General features: G+C 44.1%; 1 protein-coding gene across 1 annotated transcript in view; it reads right to left on the bottom strand.

Moving 5' to 3' along the window:
• Positions 1-458: 458 nt before the first annotated feature.
• Positions 459-23656, bottom strand: part of MTRR (5-methyltetrahydrofolate-homocysteine methyltransferase reductase) — a 32888-nt gene continuing 9690 nt past the window's right edge. Inside the window, exons 6-15 of the mRNA XM_036104418.2 lie at positions 18099-18221; positions 16375-16528; positions 15392-15480; positions 12847-13027; positions 10009-10051; positions 9262-9448; positions 6308-6426; positions 5171-5263; positions 4874-5056; positions 459-2391 (exon numbers count right to left, since the gene is read on the bottom strand). Of these exons, the coding sequence (XP_035960311.1) occupies positions 2247-2391; positions 4874-5056; positions 5171-5263; positions 6308-6426; positions 9262-9448; positions 10009-10051; positions 12847-13027; positions 15392-15480; positions 16375-16528; positions 18099-18221 (1317 nt within the window). The 3' untranslated portion in view covers positions 459-2246. The remainder of the gene's footprint in view (positions 2392-4873; positions 5057-5170; positions 5264-6307; positions 6427-9261; positions 9449-10008; positions 10052-12846; positions 13028-15391; positions 15481-16374; positions 16529-18098; positions 18222-23656) is intronic.

Raw genomic sequence — 23656 nt, 5'->3', positions numbered from 1 at the left:
GTCCCTGGATCGAGTCCCGCATCGGGCTCCCTGCTCGGCGGGGAGTCTGCTTCTCCCTCTGACCCTCTCCCCTCTCATGTGCTCTTTCTCATTCTCTCAAATAAATAAAATCTTAAAAAAAAAAAAAAAAGTAACGTGGATGCTGGAGGCAGACGAGACGGCGAAGGGCAGGTGCCAGCACGCACTGGGACGGTGTACTTGTCAGGGTCAGCTTTGGGGGTCAGCTTTGGGGTCACGTTCATAGACGACAGTGATAGGTGAACACAAGTTCTTACTCCATCTTGTTATACTTACCAGTAAAGAACACTGTTCTTTGTCCTTTTTAATGTTCTCATCTCGTCTGTTTTGGCTGCTACATACAGTATATGCATATAATTAGGTCTGTAACCAGATTTGCTTGATATGTTCTGCTTTTTAGATTTGTTTCCACCACAAAATATATGAAAGAAGACTAGAGATTAAATAGCGATAAAGCTTTATCAAATCTTAACATTATTTTTCAAAATGACTAGAAACCTTTGACAGGTAGAGGTTTTTCAAATGCCAATCTCTTGAATAAAAAAAACAATATACACTAGAGCCGAGAAAAATTAATCATACCCTTTTACACTGTTTTCTGTTCTGACAAATTTTAAAAGAACTTGTCACTGGGAATTGTCATAGTCCATTTGGGCGGCTGTAACAAAACACCAGACTGTGGGTGGCTCATAAACAAGGGATTTATTTCTCTCTGGAGGCTGGAGAGTGGGGTCCAAGAGTGGGGTGTGGGAGGGGTCAGGTTCTGGCGAGAGCTCCCGTCTGGCTGCAGACTGCGACTGCTGTGTCCTCACGGGGCAGGAGGAGCCACGAGCTCTGTGGGGCCTCTCATCAGGGCACCGATCCCAGGCCTGAGGGCTCCACCCTCTTGACCTAAGCTCCTCCCAGAGGCCCCACCTCTTACCATCATCATAATGGAGGTTAACACTGGAACAGGAATTTGGAGGGACATAAATATTCAGAACGCAGTAGGAATTTTTAAAAATATAAGGATACTAATTTAGGCAGGCATTTTAAGCCTAGGATACAATTTGATTGATATCATGGGGTTAAGATAATGTACGAAAACTAAAAAATATGCCAAAAAGAACACAGAGGAAGAGTAGGGGGGGTTGTAGTTTTACTAAAATATATACTTGCTCGCACCTATAAACTGAATGCAAATTTCCCTAAATTCTAGAACTGGGATATTAAGAAGCAATTGTGATAAATAAATCATATAACAGAATTTTAAAATATATTTCACATTTCTAAAATCACTTTAAAAAAATCTCTGAGCATTACCTTAATATATTTTTATCAAAAATATACTTTTGGTAATAAATAACCATTTGATAAAGTTATACATATCTTCCTTAACTTATAGTGAAGTTACATCCCGATACATTCATTATAAGTTGAAAATATTGTTAGGTCAAAAAGCACTCAAGACACCAAATCCCACAGCTTGGCCTACCCTACCTCACACGTGCTCAGAGCACTTAAACAGGAGCCTACAGTCACAAAACAGGGAATAGCTCAGTAACGGACTGAATACCGCACTGAAGGTGACAAAATGGTTGTGTGGGCCCAGACGGCTGCTGGTCCTGGAGACCGCTGCCGCTGCCCGGCATCAGGAGCGAGGATGTGGTCACTCGCCGGCAGCCTGGGAAAGGATCCACACTCAAAATCTGAAGTCCCGTTTCTACTGAACGTGTATGGCTTTCACATCGTTGTCAATCCTAAGTCAGGAACTGTCTGGATAAACAAGTAACTATACAGAGTTAATTTTAATACATTAATAGGAGTAATCTTTACGGTAGACTTCATATAAAAATAAATTATTTTTCCTATTTTAAAAACTGGCAACGTAAGTTCACAGGCTTTAACCCTCTACGAGGTGGGCGCGCGTGCCCACGTCCATGCTGGGAAGCCTCGTCACACAGACAGACGCCTTCCCTGTGAGCTGGAGGCGGCACCTGTGACGTGCGGTGCTGGGCAGGAGGGCCGCCCCTCAGCTCAGGAGGCCAGGCTGAAGCCGGCGCGGCGAGCACAGAGACGCTGCGGGAAAACCCGATCAGAAGGCTGCTGTTGCGAGAAGGCGACCCACTCCCACTCTACCTCCTCCAAAGAAATTTTTATTTTTAAAAATGGAAAGTCTGTTTCAGCCAAATGGTCTTTTACTACTTTGAGCCAAAAAAAGCATCATTCTCTTCCTTTATTTTCTGATTTTATGACCAAATATCCTGAAGATACCGTTTTTCTTCTTTCAAAGTAGCCAATGTTTTCATTGCTTCTAGTTTTTCAACTCCAGCCTCTTTGCTAATTATTTCCACAAGGGTATCATTGACATCTTTGGCCATATTCTTAGCATCTCTAGAAAAAAAGAAAAGCATCAATGTTTAGAAATAAGAATTTCTACCAAAGCCTCCATAATTCACAAATCTAACTCCCACTGACTCTACCATCGTCCACCCTGGCCCTCCCTCTATTTCTCTGGGAAGCATCCTAACAGGTGTCCCAGCCTGTCATCCATCAGGCCTCTACCCAGTGACCAATCCAACTGGCAAAGCTGACCACATCATCACAGCTGAAAGCCCCTCCAAGGCGTCCATGTTCCAGGAGCAGCTGAGTCTTCACTAAGTGTCTGAGGACCTCCTAAACCTGGCTCCTGCTCATCTCTCATCCCCTCCCTTCATTCTCCGGGCACACAGGGGAACTTGCATTCCCAAGGGCAACAAGGCTTTACGCCTACAAGCCTTCATATGCACATAGGCGCGTGCACACACACACGTGCGTGCACACAATTATTAAGAGACACACTTACTGAGAACTCAGTTATGGGCCTGGCTCTAAGTGCTTTGACATGTTTTAGCTTATTCATTTACAGGACGGGGGAGGGGCCCTGCTGTGTGCCCCTGCAGCCTCGACATGGCATCTGCTATACCGTGAGCACCTGCTGACGTGGCTTTCCCGCCAGGGAGCGTGCGGTCTGCGGGCACGGGGTGTGTCTCACTCGGCCTTGCAGCTCTCAACATCTGAACTGCGCCAAGGCGCTCAGGAGGCACCAGTTGTTGTTGAATGAGTAAAAGCTGGACAGGACACTAACAGGTCAGCAAGAGAACTTGTCCTGTCCCTTACAGTAACATTTCTTGAAAAAGGTGTCTCCAGTGGCCACCTCGACTTCCTCATCATGCTTTCCCCTCAACCACTCTGACAGAGCTTCCATCCCCATGGCCCTCCCACGGCCCTAGTGGCTGCCAGTTGCCAAACCTACTGGTCCCCTCTGTCTTCTTACTTGACTATCAGCAGCATAAGGCTCCCCCACTTGGGACAGCGTCCCCTGGACTTAGGGACAGGTTCACTCCTGCTGAGGGGCTGGTCCGCATTAGGGTGCCACAGGGTCTCGTTCTGAGCCCCCACCACGGACCACTGTCATGAACACTATCAATTCCATTGTGCAGATGGGAAAAGTGAAGCACCAGTGATTGTAAAAAGCGATTTCTGGGTTAACGTGTTTGGACATTTAAGATACTCTCCAAGCTGTCATTTACCAGTTATTCATGTATTTGTACAACTGACTTTGCCTCTATTAGTTAGAGGTACATCTAAAACCCAGCCTGGGGGCGCCTGGGTGGCTCAGTCAGTTAAGTGTCTGCCTTTGGCTCAGGTCATGATCCTGGGGTCCTGGGATCAAGTCCCACATCGGGCTCCTTGCTCAGCTGGGGGTCTGCTTCTCCCTCTCCCTCTGCCGCTCCCCCCACTTGTGCTTGTGCTCTCTCAAATAAATAAATAAAATCTTTAAAATTCCAGCCTGTCCAACACTGACAGCTCTATCCTCTACAAAGTGAAGGTCAAACATTTCTTTAAAAACTAAATGAAAATGTAAACAAGCACAATGTCCAGAATCTATGCCCTTTATCAACCTAAAGCAGGGTTTCTCAACTGAGAGTCAAAAATCCATGAACGGGTCATAAAATCAACTTAGGAGGCAAAATCAATTTTTAAAAAAAACAATAAAACGGAAGTTACCACAACATGTAATGAGAAGTAAATAGAAAAACTTGTTTTATAAAACCTGTTTCTGTTATATTTATATCTATATTCTAGGTCACTGTACCAGTATTTCTGCTTTGGTATCACAGGTAAAAACAACAACAACAACAACAACAACAAAACCACACCTGACTTGGTGACATATGTAAGTTTTAAATGCCTGGGATGTGCCAGAATTAAAAGGAGCTATTTCTTACTCAAAGGACCTTTTTAATTAGCACAGTTTTTTTGAATTCCATTAAAACAAGTTGGTAAGTTTCCAAAATTTTTATTTATGGCAATTTTGGGTTTCTGTAACAGATCTTGCCTCAGAAAGTACATAAAACTCAACATAAAAATGATTCCTGGCTTACTGTCAACTTTGACATTACAAATTATGCCTTAAAAAAAAAAAAAAAAAGGATCTTTAGATCCACATTCTCAGAGTCAAAACTATGGTTTTCCTTAGCCAGGTCAAATGCACATATCTCATATTCTTGGACACAACAAAATCAATCCTGAGACTTCAAGTTAAATGATCAGCATCTTAACACCAAATAAAACTTTCAGAGGCTCAAACATGTATTCAATATGGCACAATGTATTCTGAAATGCAAGAATTGATTTCACTTCCATTTCCCTAATAATGACAACTTCTTGGCTATTAAATGTTAAAATCATTTCATAACTTGTATTTCTATTCCTGTACTTAAGAATCAAATCTCTCATCCCAACCTGTCTAGATTATTAATGGCCCCTGGTTCATTTAATAAGTATTATCAACTGCCTCCGCCTACCTGGCATTTGAGTGACTGCCACTTACCCACAGACGTAAATACAGCCACGCTCATGAAGAAGCAGCCTTGCCACCTGCTCGCTGTGAAGCCGGATGTTGTCCTGCACGTACTTCACTGGGGCTTCCTCCTCTCCAACAGGAGCATCTCTTGAGAAGGAAACCTTCAAGTGAGTCAGGATTCCACGCTGGTGGAAATGTCTGAGCTCCTCTCTGAAATACAATATATAATAGGTTACTGAGAGGTTTGTCATTTAAAGTTAAAAGATCTGAAATGAGAATTGTATACTCATTGTTGAGTCTTCCAATACTAGAATTGATTAGTACCTGAATAAATAATCCCGATCCTTATGTCGGCAGCCAAAAAACAACCACATTGCTCCAAAGTGTCCATCTGGATGTTGTTCTTGGAGTTTCTCTCTATGTGGAAAAGAAAGCTGAGATGTTGGATATAAAGAATATGTAAAACCAATCTATTTGGTCAGAAATACCACCAGCCAATCCAGACAGGATTCACCGTCACTGTGAGTTTAGCCCCCGAGTTACCACAGTCCTGCCCACAGGGCTCCCAAGCGCCCCCAGCAGACGCCCACCCCGACAAGCACGCGCATCTGTGTGCTACGGACACCTACAAGCTCTGTACTGCATCTCTGTGGAGAATTCAAAATATCCCAGTGTGAAACCTACACTAATTTCTACATTAAATATTAATAGCAACTTTGTGAATAAAATTAACTCTTAATTAACGTAATGGAAAAGTGGCCCAGGGCTTTAAATGGCAGAATGATCTGCTGTGAAGGGTTTCAGGAATGACACAGCAAGGAGACACATGGGTATGTCTGCCATTACTCTTTGCTTCCTTTAAGAAAAAAATTAAAACTAAAAACAACAAAAAGACTTTGTCCAAAGGATGTTACACCACTATGTGGGGACCAGCAAAGAATTGTTCATTATTTCACAAACAGGGAGAGAAGCACAATTTATTTTATATCAGATAGTTCTACATTGATACAAAAACACATCTACTAATAACAATCTGCTGAAAATTACCGACATTTAGGTTTAACTTTGAAACTTTTGGTATAACTGGATCTCTGTTAGTAGCAATTTTACCTAGTTAAGAAACAGATGGAACAGCCTATACATCATCACAGCTTAAAGGTGTGCCTGAAATCTGTCCCCAACTACATACGTTATAAACTATATTGCAGCTGGGGAAAAAAAAGAAAAAAAGTGCTACAGTAAAAAGGGAAGTTCTAATACAAAACAAAACCTCTGAAGACATCATGTTTACTTTTCCCATGGTGACAAATTATGCTATCACACATTTGATAGTAATTTTTTAAAATAAAACTTTTACAACCAAAGTCCAATATCCAAAAAAAGCACTGAAGAAACAAAAAGGCTATTATATTTCCACCCAGGATCACAGGGACACATTTTCTCAGTAGTCAAAGCACACACCTGTGTTGCAGGAAACCAATGAAGGGCGCTACGCCAGTTCCCGGACCCACCATTATGATGGGGGCTGAGGGGTCACTCGGTAAGTGGAAAAAATTGGTTGTTCGAGGAGAGATGGATATCTGGAATATTAAACGAATGCTCATGACTCTGAAAGAAAACCTAGACAAAGGCATATAACCAAGATGATCTTTGCTAAAGAAATTAAATAGCAGCATTAAATCTTACTGAAACCATGAACACATTTGTCATTACAGAGGAAAAAAAAACCAGACAAGTCTATCTTGCAATTATTTCTTTTCCATCGAAATCAAAGGTGCTTTAGAAATGACAGGCATATTTCTAAGGTAGAACACTGAAGAGATACAATCAAATTCTTTTCCTAGGCCCATGAGTAAGATCTGCTTCCTAGTCAGCAACCGATTATCTGTATTATGGAGAAATGCACGACAAACTGAAGCTAGGATTCTCTGTGTTTACACATAAAGGGGCAATGAAGATCAACATCAAGATGGAGTGAGAGCTTCAAGAGCAAATTGGCACCTGAAGGAAAAATGAGGGGGTTGCTCCAAAGATGAAGAACTGTGCTATGTTTGTTTAAAGTTTGATGTTATGTGTTCTTGCAAAACTAGAGTAATAAGCAGCATACACAAAGACAATCTTTTTGCTAAAATTTCAGAAGACTTTTCTTCTAAATCATGTGCCAGGGATATGTACAAGGAATCCATTTCTAAATATATCTCAGTCCCAGTGTCACTTCTCCATATGCAGAGTTATACCAAGTGACAGGAACCTGTTCTAGGTGTAACTGTACACATTTTAACCTTTAATGTAAGGAAAGGCTTTGAAGTTCATCAATAGGACGAACACCATACTTTGTAAAGGAAGAACTGGCAGAGCGATGTGAGATGCATGTTGGCATTCTGGAGTGAGACTGTAATTCATCTCACACTCGTCTCACATAACCCACGCACTTACCAGCCTCATCGACGGTACTCAATATGACAAGCACTACAGATAGAGAAATGACCAGAATCCCTGTCCTCGTGGACTCACATTCTAATGGGAGGAAGAGACAGTAATCAAACACTCATCTGTAAAATGACTGGTGATAGTAAGCCCCGTGAAGCACACCAAGCAGGACACACTGCGTAGGACAGGGGCGTGCCAGCGAGAGCACAGGGCTGCGCTCTAGGGACCGCAAGGAGACCGGGATCAGTCCACTCTCGCTGCAGTGGATCTCAAACGGTTTACCGCAGCGCACACTTGTGCCTGGCTCTCCTTAAAGGCTACAGGTGGGCTACAGCACTGCAGCCCAGATCCCCTCCACTTGTATCCAAGTCCAAGAGCATCCCTGACCTGCATCATCCCATCCTTCCATCAAAGAGGAGAGAGAGGCAAGCCATGCCAGCAGGGGGTTCAGCACTCCTGCTTAGAGGGGGCACAGGTCCTGTCTGTTCATATCTCACTGGTGGAATGTGGTCACACAGCCAGACTACACATCAATGGGTGGGGCAGTCTACGCTTCCCAAGGACAGGGGGTATCTGTCAACAGCTGTCCCATCTACCAGTTGGAGGGTGTGGGTGGGTCATGTGAATGTTAACATTCTCTACACTTCCTAACAAAATAGGTATGGCAGTAAGCACCATACAATTTAAATTGTATCCTTATTCCTATACCTCTAATGCCTGAATACTAGGGAATCTATAATAAAGATTTGTTAAAATGGACAAAGGAGAAAGAAAAAGGTGGAAGGGAGAAAAAGAATGTGTGAATGGCACCCATGCTCGGTGTTTGTGATAGGTTATGGATACATATATTTCTTTAACTTTCTGAACAGCATCCATTTTTATAGGATCATAAAATGACATAATACTTTTATGTCCGTACCATAATATTTCTTCTCAAAAAGGGAAGTGTCTCAGGTTCTTAATATTTTGTTGATGCACTGTGACCTAGGAGTATTGGGGGGGGGGCGAAGGGAGGGGGTCTCTCTTTCTCTCACTCTCTCAGGCACCTCCGTCCCAGGCAGGAGCCTGGGAAAATACCACGGTAAAGGGCAATTTCAAGCAGCAGCTTCCCATGAGCGCCCTCAAGTATATACTGAAGTCTTACTTTCCCCTTAGGGCATGAACTTTTCAACTCCAATAACTTACAGCAACCAAACCAGTCCTGAGATAACGCTACAAAAGACACATTCACTTTTTCAATACCACAGAAAAAGACTTCGTGATAAAGCCTGAAATGTTGTTTAATTGCAACCATCCTCACGGGCAAGGGGGGACTTTAAGTTGTTCCTTACGCTGTGGTCTTGAGTGAGATTCGCCAAGTGCTGTATCCAAACATGAAGGATGGCACTAAGTCCAGATGTAAATGTGTCCACGGTTTGGTCACAAAAATCAAGGAACATGTTTCTCCTACGTGTTTTTAAAGGGCTTCCCCCTCATTATGCCTCCACACTAACAGCACTAACTTGGATGTACACCACATCTAAGACAAAAAGGGAAGAAACACAGCAAAATCCTACTACCCAAAACTGAAGGACATAAAATTAATCTTTGGTTGTCAACTGATTGCCAAGGAAGGATTTATCTGGGACACAGGGTATAGTCTATACATAAGATGAGGCTGTCCCTCAACACCAGCCTTCAGCATTTACATGGCTCTTTTCCTGTGCCCAATCTTCCAAAAGTATTAGCCAAAAAGATCTTTTCTATGAATATGACGAGGAGGAGAAAAGACTGTATTATCCAAAATTCACACTTTACATATTTGAGAAATACATGGATTAATAGTAAATGAAAATGTAATGTCTGACTTTCCAACAGAGATTTTAAAAATCAAGTATGGCAAACATTTTCCTTTGAATAAACCTGATGGACACAGACAATGCAGGGAAGACCACATTAACCAGGCAAATAATTCTAGTAATGCCCAAACTGCACACTCCCAGTACCTCCGGAGCCGGGGCTTTCCCACCTTCTGCACGGGACACTCGCGGGTATGGATGAAGAACGGACGCGGCCACCGTGGCCAGCCAGCCTGTGCACACGCCCTTCCGCAGAACTTCCATTGTGGTGTTCGACACAAACTCCACAATGTTAAAAATGAAATGAAGCTTCCCTGGGTGAGTCAGGTTTGAGCTGCAGAGACACACAGGTCAGTTTTAAACTCTGTATCAGGACTAACGCACACAGGCCAGGCGCAGCCTTTTTTACTGAAGGATATTTCCTGTGGGCTCTCATCTACCTTCCAACTCTTCAGGGAAAAGAGCTCTGTTGCTACTTAAAAGCTCCTCCTCTCCTGCCCCTGTTTTGTGATATTCAGAAAAATTTCCAAGTACCTGTTTGCTTTAAGACTCCTTAAGATTTATACAACCTTTCATCTGTCCACTGCCCGCCTCTGCTGCCCACTGGAGGTGGCCGCGCATGGCCGGAGGGGCAGCAGGTGGAGGACCGGGGCCTCGCAGCCCGACGTGGGGGAACGTGGCTGTGGACAGGGGTGCGCTGGAGATTCTACACTCTGAACACCTGCAGGACGGGAGTCCCAATACCGGTCTCCTTCAGTCCCTGCCACGCCTGCTATTGTCGTCCACAAATCAGGTAAGTTTTCACCGGGGGAGTTCAGAACTAATAAGGATTTGGAAGCCAGAGATTCACAACATTTTGGGAGAAAGATGTTATAGGTTAATAAATATCAGTACCTTGCACATGAATATGGTCTGGGCTGGAGCTTAGGAAGATGTTCTAGAAAAAAAAAAATTAAAAATAAGCAATTACTTTACTGCTATTGAAAATTATATGTAAGGTTTTGTAAAAATTCAAGCTTGAGTTGGCTTTTTCCTATTTAGAACACCCAAAATAACATTTTAATTTAAATCATATTTTAGAGCAAATGTAAATTCACTGTGACTAAATAAGTCTTTACTGAATATTTTTTTCTAATTCTTCACGTTAAAAAATCAGACATGTTGCATTTCTTTACCTGAAATCAGTGTCTTTCTAAAGGCTGGTTTCTTAAACCGAAGGATAATAAAAGCATCCGTGAATGGGTTTCAGAATCAAGAAACCCATTTACTTTCTGTGTGTACACAGTTTTCTGCAGAAGTGTCCAGAGTTTTCATATTTGAAATAAGATCATGACCCCCAAAAGATTAAAGATCACTATTTTAAGGATTATGGGAAATACCTAGGCTTGAAATATCTTTCCTCCTTATATTTCTACAGCAACAAAATGAAAGTATAGGGGTAAAACTTTTAAGTTATCCAGAGCCCAGTGGTTTCTAGATACACTGGAGCTCTTCTAACGCAGGTCAAAGAATCCATCTTTGAATACCTGACTGCCCACCAACAAACTCTAAATTTTTTTTCTGTTCAAGGTTATATATTTTATTTTATTATGTTATGTTAATACCCATACATTACATCATTAGTTTTAGATATAGTGTTCCATGATTCATTGTTTGCGTATAACACCCAGTGCTCCATGCAGAACGTGCCCTCCTCAATACCCATCACCAGGCTAACCCATCCTCCCACCCCCCTCCCCTCTAGAACCCTCAGTTTGTTTCTCAGAGTCCATCATCTCTCATGGTTCGTCTCCCCCTCCAATTCCCGCCCCCCATTTTTCCCTTCCTGCTATCTTCTTCTTTTTTTTTTTAACATATAATGTATTGTTTGTTTCAGAGGTACAGGTCTGTGATTCAACAGTCTTATCAAGGTTATATTTTTAATAGTTATCTGGCAAAAACTTGGAAAAACCTTTCTAAAATTTAGTAACAGAATAACGCTTAAAAGAGGGCTCAACATAATACTAAGCTTTAGATACATTGTTTACTTAAAGAAGTGGAAAATAATTTAAATTTTTTTAAGTCTCAATTCCTTTATTAGTTTTTATAGAACTACATAATAAATGCTATATAAAAGTTAAAAAAATATCCAGCAAATCCATGAAAAGAACTAAAACATTCTCATACGCTGGATAGCTTTACAAGAGTTCTTACAACTTCCCTACATATGTTCTGATTATTCTCCCAACCCCTGTATTCATTCTAAACTGAGAAGGGGAGCAGTGTGAGTTTGAATACAGGGAAGAGGGAAGGGCGACCTCATCTAGTAACTTCACCATTTTGAGAAGGAAAAGGAATAGTAAAAGGGAGAAAAAGCAGGATCTGACTTAATAAAGGAGAACACCCCAAACTGTACTGGACATCGGGGGACCCTGGGGCCTAAAAGTAAAAAGCACGATACACATTTTCCTACCACCAAAGATAAATGCAAATTTTAAACATTTTATTACTTATCATTACAGGAAAAGAGAGAGGAGAGGAGAAAATTACCAGCACAGGAAAGTACTCAAGGTTTAACAATCCTGCCCAATTTTCACAGTCCCTGCCCCTTGCAAATGTCTCCAATCTCTAGTGAGGCTGCCACTGAAAGTCCCCTCTCCTGACACTAGTTCCTCAAAGAGGATCTTCTCTCTTCTGTGCACATGAAGACCCCAGGAGACAATGAGGACGAAAACAGAATCATCTTCCATTTGTCTATTTTGTGACATGTCTCGCCCCAGCTTCAAGCCTGGAGCACCCTGAACAAGGCCACCTGCACTGGCACAGTGGGAGGGGTCTCCGTTGCCCTTGGAGAACCCTGAGCTGGACTCAGCCAGACAGCGGCATTCCTGTCTTCCGCACAGACAGCACACCGCATTAACCTCTGTCAATTACGTCTACTGTTCATCAACCTTTTTTTTTTTTTTTTAAAGATTTTTATTTATATGAGAGAGAGAGAGAGAGCACAAGAGAGTGGAGCGGGAGAGGGAGAAGCAGACTCCCCGCTGAGGAGGGAGCCCGAAGCGGGACTCGATCCTGGGACTCCAGGATCATGACCTGAGCTGAAGGCAGTCGCTTAACAAATTGAGCCACCCAGATGCCCCCCCCCTTTTTTTTTTTTAAAGATTTTATTTATTTATTTGACAGACAGTGAAAGAGAGAACACAAGCAGGGGGAGTGGGAGAGGGAAAAGCAGGCTTCCTGCTGAGCAGGGAGCCCGATTCGGGGCTCGATCCCAGGACTCTGGGATCATGACCTGAGCCGAAGGCAGACGCTTAACCGACTGAGCCACCCAGGCGCCCCTGTTCATCAGCTTTGAAAAAGAAAAAAATTTTTTTCCTTGGGAAGCTCATTTTTAGGTAACATTGGACTAAAAAAAAAAAAAAATACCAAAAATCAAACAAACAAAAAAACCTTTCTGAAAACTAGCTAAATGAACAGAAAAGATGTTAAATGCCGACCCAAAGAAAGAGAATTAAGACTGGCTGAAATGAGAGCAAAGGCCAGTGACAACGGTAGAAGGAAGAAACAGGAGACAGACAACCTAGGCAGAGGCATTCTTTCTGCCTCCCAGGAGGCCCTGAACACACCCCGACGTTTCCTCACGGAGCCGTGTTCCCACGTGCCAGACAGACTGCAGAGGGCGGCCCCCAAGCAGAGGGCTCTGAACAAAAAGGCCCGCTGGGTGCAGGGGCGGGGAGAGTGGCCACTCACCGAGCAGGAGACGGAGCGGCGGCTGGCAGGACGGGAAAGCGAGGAGCAGGTCGAACAGGCTGGCGTGCGCGTCTCGCACCAGACGGTTGTAATCGGCCGCGCCCTGGCGGCTGCACAGCTCCTGCAGCCTTCGCTTCTCGGGCCCGTCGCTGGTGCAGTCCGAGAGCGCTCGCAACAACGCCTGCGGCCAAGGCAAAGGAAGCCGACTGAAAGATCCACGTGTGGTCAGGCCGCTCGAATCTCTGGTTAGGATCTAGCTGGGGATGTGCCCAATTACCCCAGAAAAAGTGACAGCGCCCTTCGGAGTGTGATTAGGAAAAGAGAATTTAACTTATTTGCTTTAATGTCAGCCTGTTAAGGAAAATCACCTTCCATGTTTGACTTTTAGCCACTTTCCTGTTTCCTAAACCACCTCAGCAGTCCCAAGTATGATCTCAAACTACCTGTCCGATATATCTGAGTAACAATGACCAGAAATCTCCCAACTCATCAATTTTAACTCAAGACAAAATACTTTTCTTGTCTTAGCGGATGATTACAAGTTGGGCCTCTGCGTTCATCGGACAGCTGTTAAGTTCTCTTTATACAACAGGCGGTGGGCACGACAGCTCCTCGGCTGGCAAGGCTCACGGGCCAGGGACGGCATGCAAGAGCCTGACTACCCCAACAGGGGCACACCCAGGGTGTCAGGGGCTTCTGAAGCCGAACGTGCCCCAGAACGCAAGCCTGAGCTGAAGGCTGGCCACAGGAGAGAAACAAAGTGTGAAGAAGGGCTAAGCCGATGGCCCAGCTCCATGAAGGCAGAGGAGGCAGGCAAAAGCACACTCCCGGGGCCAGGAACAGTTCCGTGTGGATGCAGGGCAATGCGGACACGGGACAAAGGCTGAAAAGACAGGCAGGGCCAGAACATCAAGAAGCCTCCTGCACGTGGACTCTCTTAGTCACCTCAGACTCACTGTAGAAAGAGGAGGAGAATATAAATGAAGAAAGCAAAGCAATAACATCCTGAACCCCAAGCCTCAAAGACAGAGCTATGTCCAAACTCTTGGACAAAAGACCAACTTGCTAATAACGACTTTTGGTGTCAACGTATTCCAAATATGACATATATAGCTCTTACCACTCAAGGGTTAAGAACAAAGCAATTAAGCAAGTAATCCGCATCAAATGCTAAGTGAAATGCTAACAGGGGCTTCCTTATTCCATGGCTCAAGCACCTTCGTGTCCCGGACTCCCTTACCAGGGAGGATGACATCACTCCTCTTGTGAGGGTCACAGGTGCTCAGTGGCTCAGCTCAGAAGTCCTGCCTAAAAAAATCCTAAGAGACCAACAAATCACATGCCTTCTTCAAAATGCCAGACACAGGGCCGAACATGGAACAAGCACTTGGGAAACCATGTGGGATCAATGAGCACCCCACGTCTATGCACAGACCCCTGGTAAGATACCTTTTCCATGCTGGGGTATACAAACTCCCAAGTTCTATTTAGGTAAGAAGGCGTGTGACAGAACAGCACATATACCAGAGGACCTCGTTTTTTTCTTAGCAAAACAAAATTTAAGGGTTGAGCCTGAGGATTTGATTATAAAGGTCTTTTGCTTCCCAAGTTACTTAATTTTGTGTCCAGAATTTTTATGAGTGCATTACTTTTATATTAAGGAAAAACATGTCTACCTTACATGCTTTATGAAATGGTAGAGCTGAACTAAAATTGTGAAACTGACTTTTAATCAAGAAGTTCTCATCACAGTGAATACTACACTTACTCAAATTATATCTAGGTCTGAGCCTCTCTCTAAAGGAGTTGGCTTCCTGAAGACTGCATGCAACAAACACATTAATAAGACAGAGCATAAAAAAGGCCTTGTGGAGGGCAGCCTGATAATAGCACTATTATGCGCACTGGCAATACAAATTTCGCAAAGCACAGCTGGGAAGTCTCCCCCATTCACACCCATGTGAGGGACAGGCTTAGAAGGAATCAGTTACAGCATCTTTTAAAAGATAGCTCCTGGCATCCTCCTGACCTCTAGTGGATCATTCTGTCCACGTACATCCAAACATCAATATAATCTCCCAGAACCTTTCATTTTTTCCTGAAGAATTCTGACTTAACAGTAAAGAATTATGTACTTTCACACAGAAGAGATCTCAACATTAAATGGGTGGCAAGTAGGGGTAACCCTGCACTCTCATAAGCTTCCTGTCATCAATCACAAAAAGGGTGAAGTACAGCTAGATAACACAATGTCATCTGGGGTCACTTTAATCACTGATTAATGTAGCACATCAAGTTAATATCTAGTAAAAATAAGAAAAAACTCTACTTTAAAAATCTTGTTTCTATAGAAAACAGAATTTCAATATAAGCACAACATAAAAATATCTATGAAAATTGCAAAAATACTGCGCACCATTTGGGCCTATTTTGAAAACATGGTGTGAAAGCCATATTTTCAAAGCCTTTAAAGGGCAAATACCAGATTTAATAAATCCTACACAGAGCTAAGTACATTTTTAAATAGTTACCCAAAGAAAAGTACCTTTTTAGGAACTGCTCGTATTTCAAGGCACCAGGTCAGAATGAATTGGAGAGAACATCCCTCAGGTATATGCTGGGGTAAGGCTGCTCCTTTTCAGGCAGACAGGAAAGAGTCCATGACACAGAAAGTAAAGAATAAAACATTTCCGCATTCTTAAAAAACGAATTAACTGTATACTTTACATTACAGTGCTAGGAAGGTATAACATGATTTGTGGCAATGTTTATGCAGTCAAAAAATTTCCAAAATGAATGCGGGGGCGGGGGGAACCCCTTACCAAAAAAAAAAATAAAAGAATTATAAATTCCATAGCATTATTAGCCACACCTAAATCTACCAAAGATAGATCTTTGGTATGTTTCGTAAAGATACCAAATCTAGGTATACCAAACAAGAGGGAAATTATCCAAAGCCAAGGAACAAAAAGCCAAAAGATGGCACTTGTCCACTAACACTGCATATTATTCGCAAAAAGAATTTTAGAACTGATGGAACTCCAGTTCAAGATTCTAAGCAAATAAATAACTTCCTTTAATCATGAAAATGTTTTTATATATTAAATAAGCAATAAATATGCTATGAGAAATACACATGACCAAAAAACTTTTTAAAAAGGTTCATATAATAAACGTTTATTGTAGGACTACTCTTGTATAACTCAGAAACAAAATAATGCTAACTCCAAAAGCAAACTAACAAATCAGCCCAATTAAGCTACCGGCTTCTCCAAGACTACAGCTACATTCATTTTTACTGTCCAGCAATGTCCAAATAAGCATACAGTCCATCATCATCCCATTCAGTGTACCTGATGTGAAAGTTAAGAAACCCACAAGTCAGAGAAGCACCAGGGTTCTGCCCCCTGACCCATGGCCAACCTCGGACCTGTGCAGCCATCACACAGGGTGCAGGCTGGGGTCCTTGCACTTGTCACCTCCAATCTGTTAGCCCAATGACACCCTAAGAAGAGATCAGGGCCATACCTTTCTTTTTTGTGTCTGCCTTAATTTTTAAGAGGACACAGTGCTCTCTTCTGTCCGTGAGCTGCAGTCTTTGGAGAAGGTTTTGTACCTCAGAATCACTGTTGGGACAGATCACATTGAAGGCATCTCCAGGCTGATAGGAAAAATCTGTTTTCTAGAGAAGAAACAATGAAAGAAAAAAAAAAAGCCCATGAGTTAAAGAGTTTTAGTTGTGGGGTAACAAAAGCATGTTTTTTATTATATGATCCTTTAAAAATACGAATTAGAAACAAAATGATTCTAACTGCAAAAAAATAAGCCCAACTGAACAAATCTACTTTCATTACGAGTTGTTTGTTTTTTTTTTAATTTTAAGTAATCTCTACACCCAATGTGAGGCTCCAACTCACAACCCCAAGATCAAGAGTCACATGCCAGCCAGGCGCCCCAAGAGTTACTTTAAAGAAAAAAATTTCAGTTATCCAATGATTTGCTTTAAATCATTTCAGTATTTTTTACAATGTTAGTTAAAACCTTTCTCATTTAAGGTGCCTTAGTAAATAATGTTTTGTCAACATAAAAACCCCTCTTATGAAAACACACATTATGAGGGAGAGAAACTACTTAAGGCTGTCTGCACTGATTCTCAATTTCCTTTCTTTAGGGGAAGAAGAGGGGTGGCAGATGACACTTTAGTTTTCTTTACTGAGCACAAAAGGTTACAGCACCTAGCTTGGTACTATGAATGAATAGCACGGCCATTTACAGAGTGATGGAGAACAACGGCAATATCTGGAGAGAGCCTCTGACCACACATGCTCACAGCCCTGGCCTGTGAGGGGCACAGACTGAACCCACCTACTGGCCAACCCTCACCACTTTATGACAAAAGTGTAGAACAGAATAAAAAACAAAATGCTTTGGTGGACAAAGAATATTTAACAGTATGGATTATTTAAATGTTCCAAAGGAATGTGGAACTACTCAACAGTATATAAGCAAAACCATCTAGTTTTGATGCTTGTCATTTTTTTCCCTATTAGGAGGTTCAAGGAAATCTACACGGACAGCCCTGACACACCCTTTTCTGAAAGCACAACCCACTTCCCAGAACCTCCATCAAAATACACAGCTGAGGGACTGTGAAGACGTAACTCAGGCACTGAGGTCACAGGATTAGCAGGTAGCTTCCTAACTGAGGCTAATGATTTGGGGCAGGGGTTGGGCTCGTGGATGGAGGGGAGAGGCAGCATGTAAGCCTCTGAAGCTATATGAAAAATGTCTATATATTTCTTTTTCTGGGGGTGGGGGAGGGGTCTGTGACTTTTTCCAGAGTCTCAAAGGAATGAGACCACCACTGTGAGAAAAGAAGCATCCTGGGCCTGTCCGGTCTGAGCTCTATTTCCAGCCACTGGCTGACCTCAGGTGAGCAGCTGCCTTGCTCAGGACTCTTCTCCCACGGAAAATGCTGCTCTGATTCATTACTCTTTCGTCGCTTACTGAGTAAGGGAGCAACGCTGTTCTTTCAAGTTGAGTCACCTCTAGGGTGACTCCTCATGTTAGCCCCTTCCTGAAGTGAAAAGATAAGGAGTGTGAGGTGGGGAAAAATGAGGGGTCAAGAATAAAGAGGCCAGATGTCCTGTCAGAGGCTCTCCTCCTTCCTGAGTGTGTGGACTACAACAGCACGCAAGTCTCCGCACTGCTTGACAACGTAACAGTGCTAAGAAATAAATTCTATAACTTACTGAAATGTCCAATTCCACCAGAAGAGTGGTTTTTATGGCGTCATCTGTAGTCAGTTGAACTGCCTTTGAAATTGGAACTTGAAAAATTGGATCCACTGAAGTCACAGATGCTTGGCTTTCCTCCTTGAGAAACAAATGTGATAAAATATTACGAAATGCAATTTTCAATTTTACTTGCCATTGCTTCACTTAGTGACCAGGTAAGATCTATAGGATTTTATAAAATAACCTAGATATTTAATATTCTTTGCTAAAGCAAATGGCTATAGACACAGGCCTCTCAATCTTTTAGAAGAGATAGCTCATCCATATCTTAAACCCCTTGACTATTAGATAAATTTCTGAGAGAGATCCTGAAAATTATCAGATACCAGCATTTTCCTGTAAAGGTCTACAGTCTTCCAAATAAACCATGTTAAAGGAGACCATATGCATGCACAATTTCAGGAAGGAGATTCTCAAGGAAAGGACGTATTTGGGGTTGGGAGACGCCTGCACAGAGCTTCACAAGAACCCGCAGAGTGGTGGGCCCTGGTGTGGGTACGTTCCACACTTGTGCTGGTCCATCCAGGAGCCACCAGCCATGTGCCTAAGCACCTGAATTCTTAGTTTTATTTTCATTTATTTAAGCGGCCACGCATAGCTAGCGGCTCCTGTATTAGACAGCACAGGTCTTGGGAAACCACAAAGAACCCAATTCGTTGTACTACTTCTGCTCCTTTTCTAACTTGATGTTTCTAAGTTCTGTTGAAGATAGAAACTTTCAAAATGCTAAACAGTTAATACTGGACAAATGGCTATGTGGAAAAACTGGGAAAAGGATCAGAGCTCAGAGCCTGACATGACATATGGGGCACTGGGAGATGTCCCTGCCTAAGAGAGCCTTCAGCAAGGCTGCTAGGAACGCTGTCAGCAGATGGCCCTCAGCTAGCTCACAGTCACCTCGGAGAGTGACAGCATTCCCAGGTCACACATCCTTTCAGAGGCAGCCCACATCCAATGGCTAACTGAGGACTATAAATACCCAGCCCCTTTGTCCCAACTCTGGACAATGTTGAAGGGCCATCCCAGCTCCGGAGAACCCTGTGAGGCTGGCTGGGGCTTTTGCTGGGACACATCACAGCCCACTTCTCACTGTGCCCAACTCCAGCTTCTGTCCCCTCCATTCCCCAAGGTGAGGATCCCAAGGGGATAATCTAAAAAATAATCACATAGTTTGATTCAAAGGAACCCAGTCTGTGACAAATGGTGCTAGAGTGGTTTCAAGAAAGATGCTAAAATGGGAGTCTGGAGCTGGATCACCGACCTGGCTGACAATGAGCACACAACACTGGTGACAGATGGGAGACAGCACAAGGTGACAAGTGCAAGAGCTAAGTGGGATGGTGCATCATAAAAGGGAATGCATTAGCCAGTACACAGGAGCTGGTGCTTGAGATCTATGGGGAAATGGCACTGATAAGGCCAGGAGAATTGTGGGCATTACCAAGCTCCACTGACACTTCTGGAAAAAATGCAAAAAGCTGAGAAAAACTAATCAACAATTAAACACTAAGTGTGAAAGCCAGAAAACATGCTCCGTAGCACACAAAGAAGCTGCTCGTCTCTTGCAGACTGACAGAATGCTAAGGCCTAACTCGGACAGGCAAAGAATGGCCTCCCAGGCAGCTGAGAGAGGGACACGTGGGTTGAAAATCTTGAATCCCTAGATTCCCTTGCACCTGAGCCTGCAAAAGTGACTACTACTTCCTATGAAGAGCAAGAATTTTCTTCTTGCATTAAGACCTCTGCCCTGCAAGACACGCCCACATCCCCAACTCCTGCATCCCATCTCCTCTCCTAACTGCTGAGCCAATAAGGGTTAAGTCACAACATACCAGGCCTCAGATGGGCTGGACCAGCTAAGGCAAGTGAGGGACCATGCTCTGAAGAGAGTGTAGGACACAGCAACACGCACCAGTAGAAACCAGCAAAGTATGTACAAGATGGAATGTTGAGGTCCTGGGCCAACAAGGTTAGAACATCAACTTGGAAAGAGGAGTTTTGCTCATTGGGAGCACTATCCCAGAATACTGGCTTTAACACCTTGGCAACTCTCTCTAGAGATGGTTATGAGGCCAAGGAGAAAGCAAAAGTCCAGACTTAATGAGACAGAACTGCTGAGAGTTCCATGGCCAGCATCAGATGACAGGAGTAAAAGGCCCAGAGATGTGGAGAGTAGAGTGGATGAAACCATGAAGAGCCAAAACCTATCAGATGACGATGTTCCCTGGAGCACCCAGAGCATACACCATTGCCTAGGCCGACAGGACAGTGCTGGTGAGGGGCACCAGCATCACGGAGAAGTTCAGGGCTGGCTGCTCTGCTGGCCAGAGCCAACAGACTGGGCCAAGAGCAATGGGAAAACCTGGACCACCAAAGAACAGAGGGACGTGGGAGCACTTAGCCAGCAAAGTCCTGCAGGGTGTTAGAGGGAGGCATAATTATCACAGGAGAAAGGCTGGAGGGGCTGCTGGAAGCAGCCCCCCACAGGTGGTGTAGGTTGGTGGGGGAGACTCGGCAACAGCACAGAAACTGTACTCAATAAAGTCCTTCTTCCAGGGGGTAAACACATACTGGGCCAAAGGGAATACCCAAATACTCCAGGAACTGCTAGAAGAGGGTCCAAGTTAGGCTGTTACCCAGGAACCCAAAGTGTAATCATGGGCACATACTAGAGTGGGGACTACAGGGCCAGGCTGTAAATGGGAATCCCAGGCCAGGTCTGGCTCCATGGGTCCACTCAGTTCTTGGCCTGTGGTTAAGGGCTACACAGTGGAGAGGCCGAGAGGAAGCCTCTGAATTTGACCCTGTCCTCTCCCCTCACCCAGCTAGAAAGTGAAAAATACAGCATCCTGAGGAATGGCAGGTATCAATACCACCCCTAAAAATACACAGGACCAGGGACGGTCTCCATCTAACTGACCAACCTGGCCCCTGCATGCAACCAGGTGGATCCTGGGGGATGACAATGAACCACAAGGAACACAAGCAGCCGCCCCAACTGCGGCCTCCGTGAAGGATGGTTTCCTTCGCTCGAGCAGATTCAGATGGCCTCAGATACATGGCGCGTGGACAGAGGGAGCCACTGTGCTCTTTTCCAGCTCTATACCTAAAGAGGGCCACACACTTTCACTTGGAACAACTTCCATTTACAATTTTGCCGCAAGATGGTGATAATGCTCCTGCCAGCTGTTACAAAACAGTCTGAATCAACGTGGAACATCTGGATGCTCAGCAAAACATTACACCAGCCCACTACACCAGGGACATCATGCTACTCACACTAAACGTGCAAGAAGTGGCTAGTGTGTGCGAGTCTCTGGAAAGGTCCAGGCCCTGTGCAGACTGAAGGCCAGTGCTCCAAGTACAATTTCCAGGAGCCCAACAGCCTGGGGCATGCCAGGACGCCCCCTCCAGGAAAGGACACGCTAATGCATCCCGCACCTCACTTCCCCTGGAGAGAAGAACAGAAGGTAGGCCCTTCAGGATCTGGAGCAGCACCTCCCACCCCTGGGATGACAGCTCCAACCCAAACAGCAGGTGACACAACAGGCAGCCGGCTGAGAGAGGGGCCCTGAGCAGGAAAGGGCTGTGTGGCAGGCCCAAGTGATGGAGTGGACGAGAGCCCCTGTGGCTTGTCCCACAGGATCCAGACACCCCACAGGCTACGAGACACCAGGACTGGCGCAACAGACGCTGCGTGGAGCGGGATGGCTGGGAAGACACTGAAGCTCAACTGCCTGCTCCACCCAGTGCTGCTCCCCCCTCGGGTCCCTAATGTGAGGATCCCAAGAGGATGCCCCCCACCAAAAAAAAAAAAAAAAAAAATCATTTTCCAACCCCTTATCCTCTAAGTGTATCCCTTGAGCAAATGTACACAAATATGACTTAACTAGTTGAGATTTTAAAAATCTTTCCACCATATTACCAGCAACTAAAGCCTCTTTAACGACCTGTGCCATACCGGAAGCGTTCTCAGGTCCTCCTCCTGAAGCGCCCCGTCCGATAAATCACGTTCACGTGCCTCTGCCACATGCACCGTCCTCGTGGCGTGCAGCAGGGCACTCTACCTGCCCATGCGCCCACACCCACTGTCCAGCCACAGCCTTACTGGATGCACTCCTGTCTAGTCCCAAGCCTGACAAAAATGTACTCATTGTAATTACCTCACTTAACTAAACAGTTTGCAAAATAATGAAGCGTAAGTGGAAAACAATACCCGACAGCTGTTTCTATAAACACGTTTGTTTATCTGAATGCTCTAGAAAGACACTATAAGCAGATGTTAAAAAACCACTATCCTATCAGGTGTTGGCCAACAGTTCTAATGTACTAGAAAGTTATATTTAAATTGCTTCTCAAGCGTCTAAGCCCTGCTTCATTAAAATAAGAAATCAAGAAACAAATCGTGATCCTGCACTGAGGGTGAAGTTTATGGGAGAAAGCCCACGTGGAACCCCACAATGAGCCACTCTAAAGAAAGAGGACGTGGCTCTCCATGGAAAGATTGGCTGCAATGGAAATTTATACTAGATATGTTGGAAGAAGTTTCAGGGTGCCATATGCTGGCATTAGTGAGGAGAAAGGAGTTGTTATTCAACTTAATGCTCAAAATTTACATACTACTTTAAAGGCACTCCCTTATTGTTAGAAAAAATACACTTGACCAAAAAAAATGACAATATAGGCAAAAACTGATCTGTAAGATGTTACCAAGCAAAAGAATAATCCTGGGGCGCCTGGGTGGCTCAGATGGTTAAGAGTCTGCCTTTGGCTCAGGTCATGACCCCAGGGTCCTGGGATCAAGCCCCACATCGGGCTCCTGGCTCAGCGGGGAGCCTGCTTCTCCCTCTCCCTCTGCCTCTCCCCCTGCTCATGCTGTCTCTCTATCTCTGTGTCTCAGATGAATAAATAAAATCTTTAAAAAAAAAAAAAAGAAGAAAAAGAATAATCCCCAAAGTGGAGCATCCCAGGACACCCCAAGTCCATGCTGGAAAACAGATTTTACTGTAAATTAGTGCTTCAAGTGTAGCTGAGGTAATTTCCTGGGTGCCCACAACAATTGGCCGTCACCTGACTCATATCTAAAATGAGAAACAAAGCAGAAGTGATATAATACAAGTGCTTCTGCAATGCCCAGGCAAACTTTCTCTGTAAGGGGCCAGACAGGTAAGGAACATGACCAAGATTTCAGTGAAGGGGGGGAGTGGTTATCAAGGATCTGCATGCAGGTAACTGGACTGCACTCTGCGTTCTTAACCCCATCAGTGTGGGGGCTGCTACACTAAGCCAGGATATATCCTTGAAAATAATTTTAGAAGAGGAAAAATTCAACGGAGGTGGTCAGGTTGAAAATTTAAGAGATGCAGGTTGATGAAAACCATCTCAGGCTTTGCCAGCCTCCGGGTACCCCCTGAACCCTGCCGCTAGAGCGCAGAAGCAGCCACAGACCACATGGGAAAGGACCGGCAGGCCGGGGTCCCAATAAAGCTTTACTTCCAAGACAGGCAGTGGAC

Source organism: Halichoerus grypus, chromosome 2, assembly GCF_964656455.1.
Source record: "Halichoerus grypus chromosome 2, mHalGry1.hap1.1, whole genome shotgun sequence".
In the NCBI taxonomy this organism is placed as follows: Eukaryota; Metazoa; Chordata; class Mammalia; order Carnivora; family Phocidae; genus Halichoerus; species Halichoerus grypus.
Note: the sequence above shows the minus strand (reverse complement) of the source record. Positions and strands in the feature narration are given on the sequence as shown.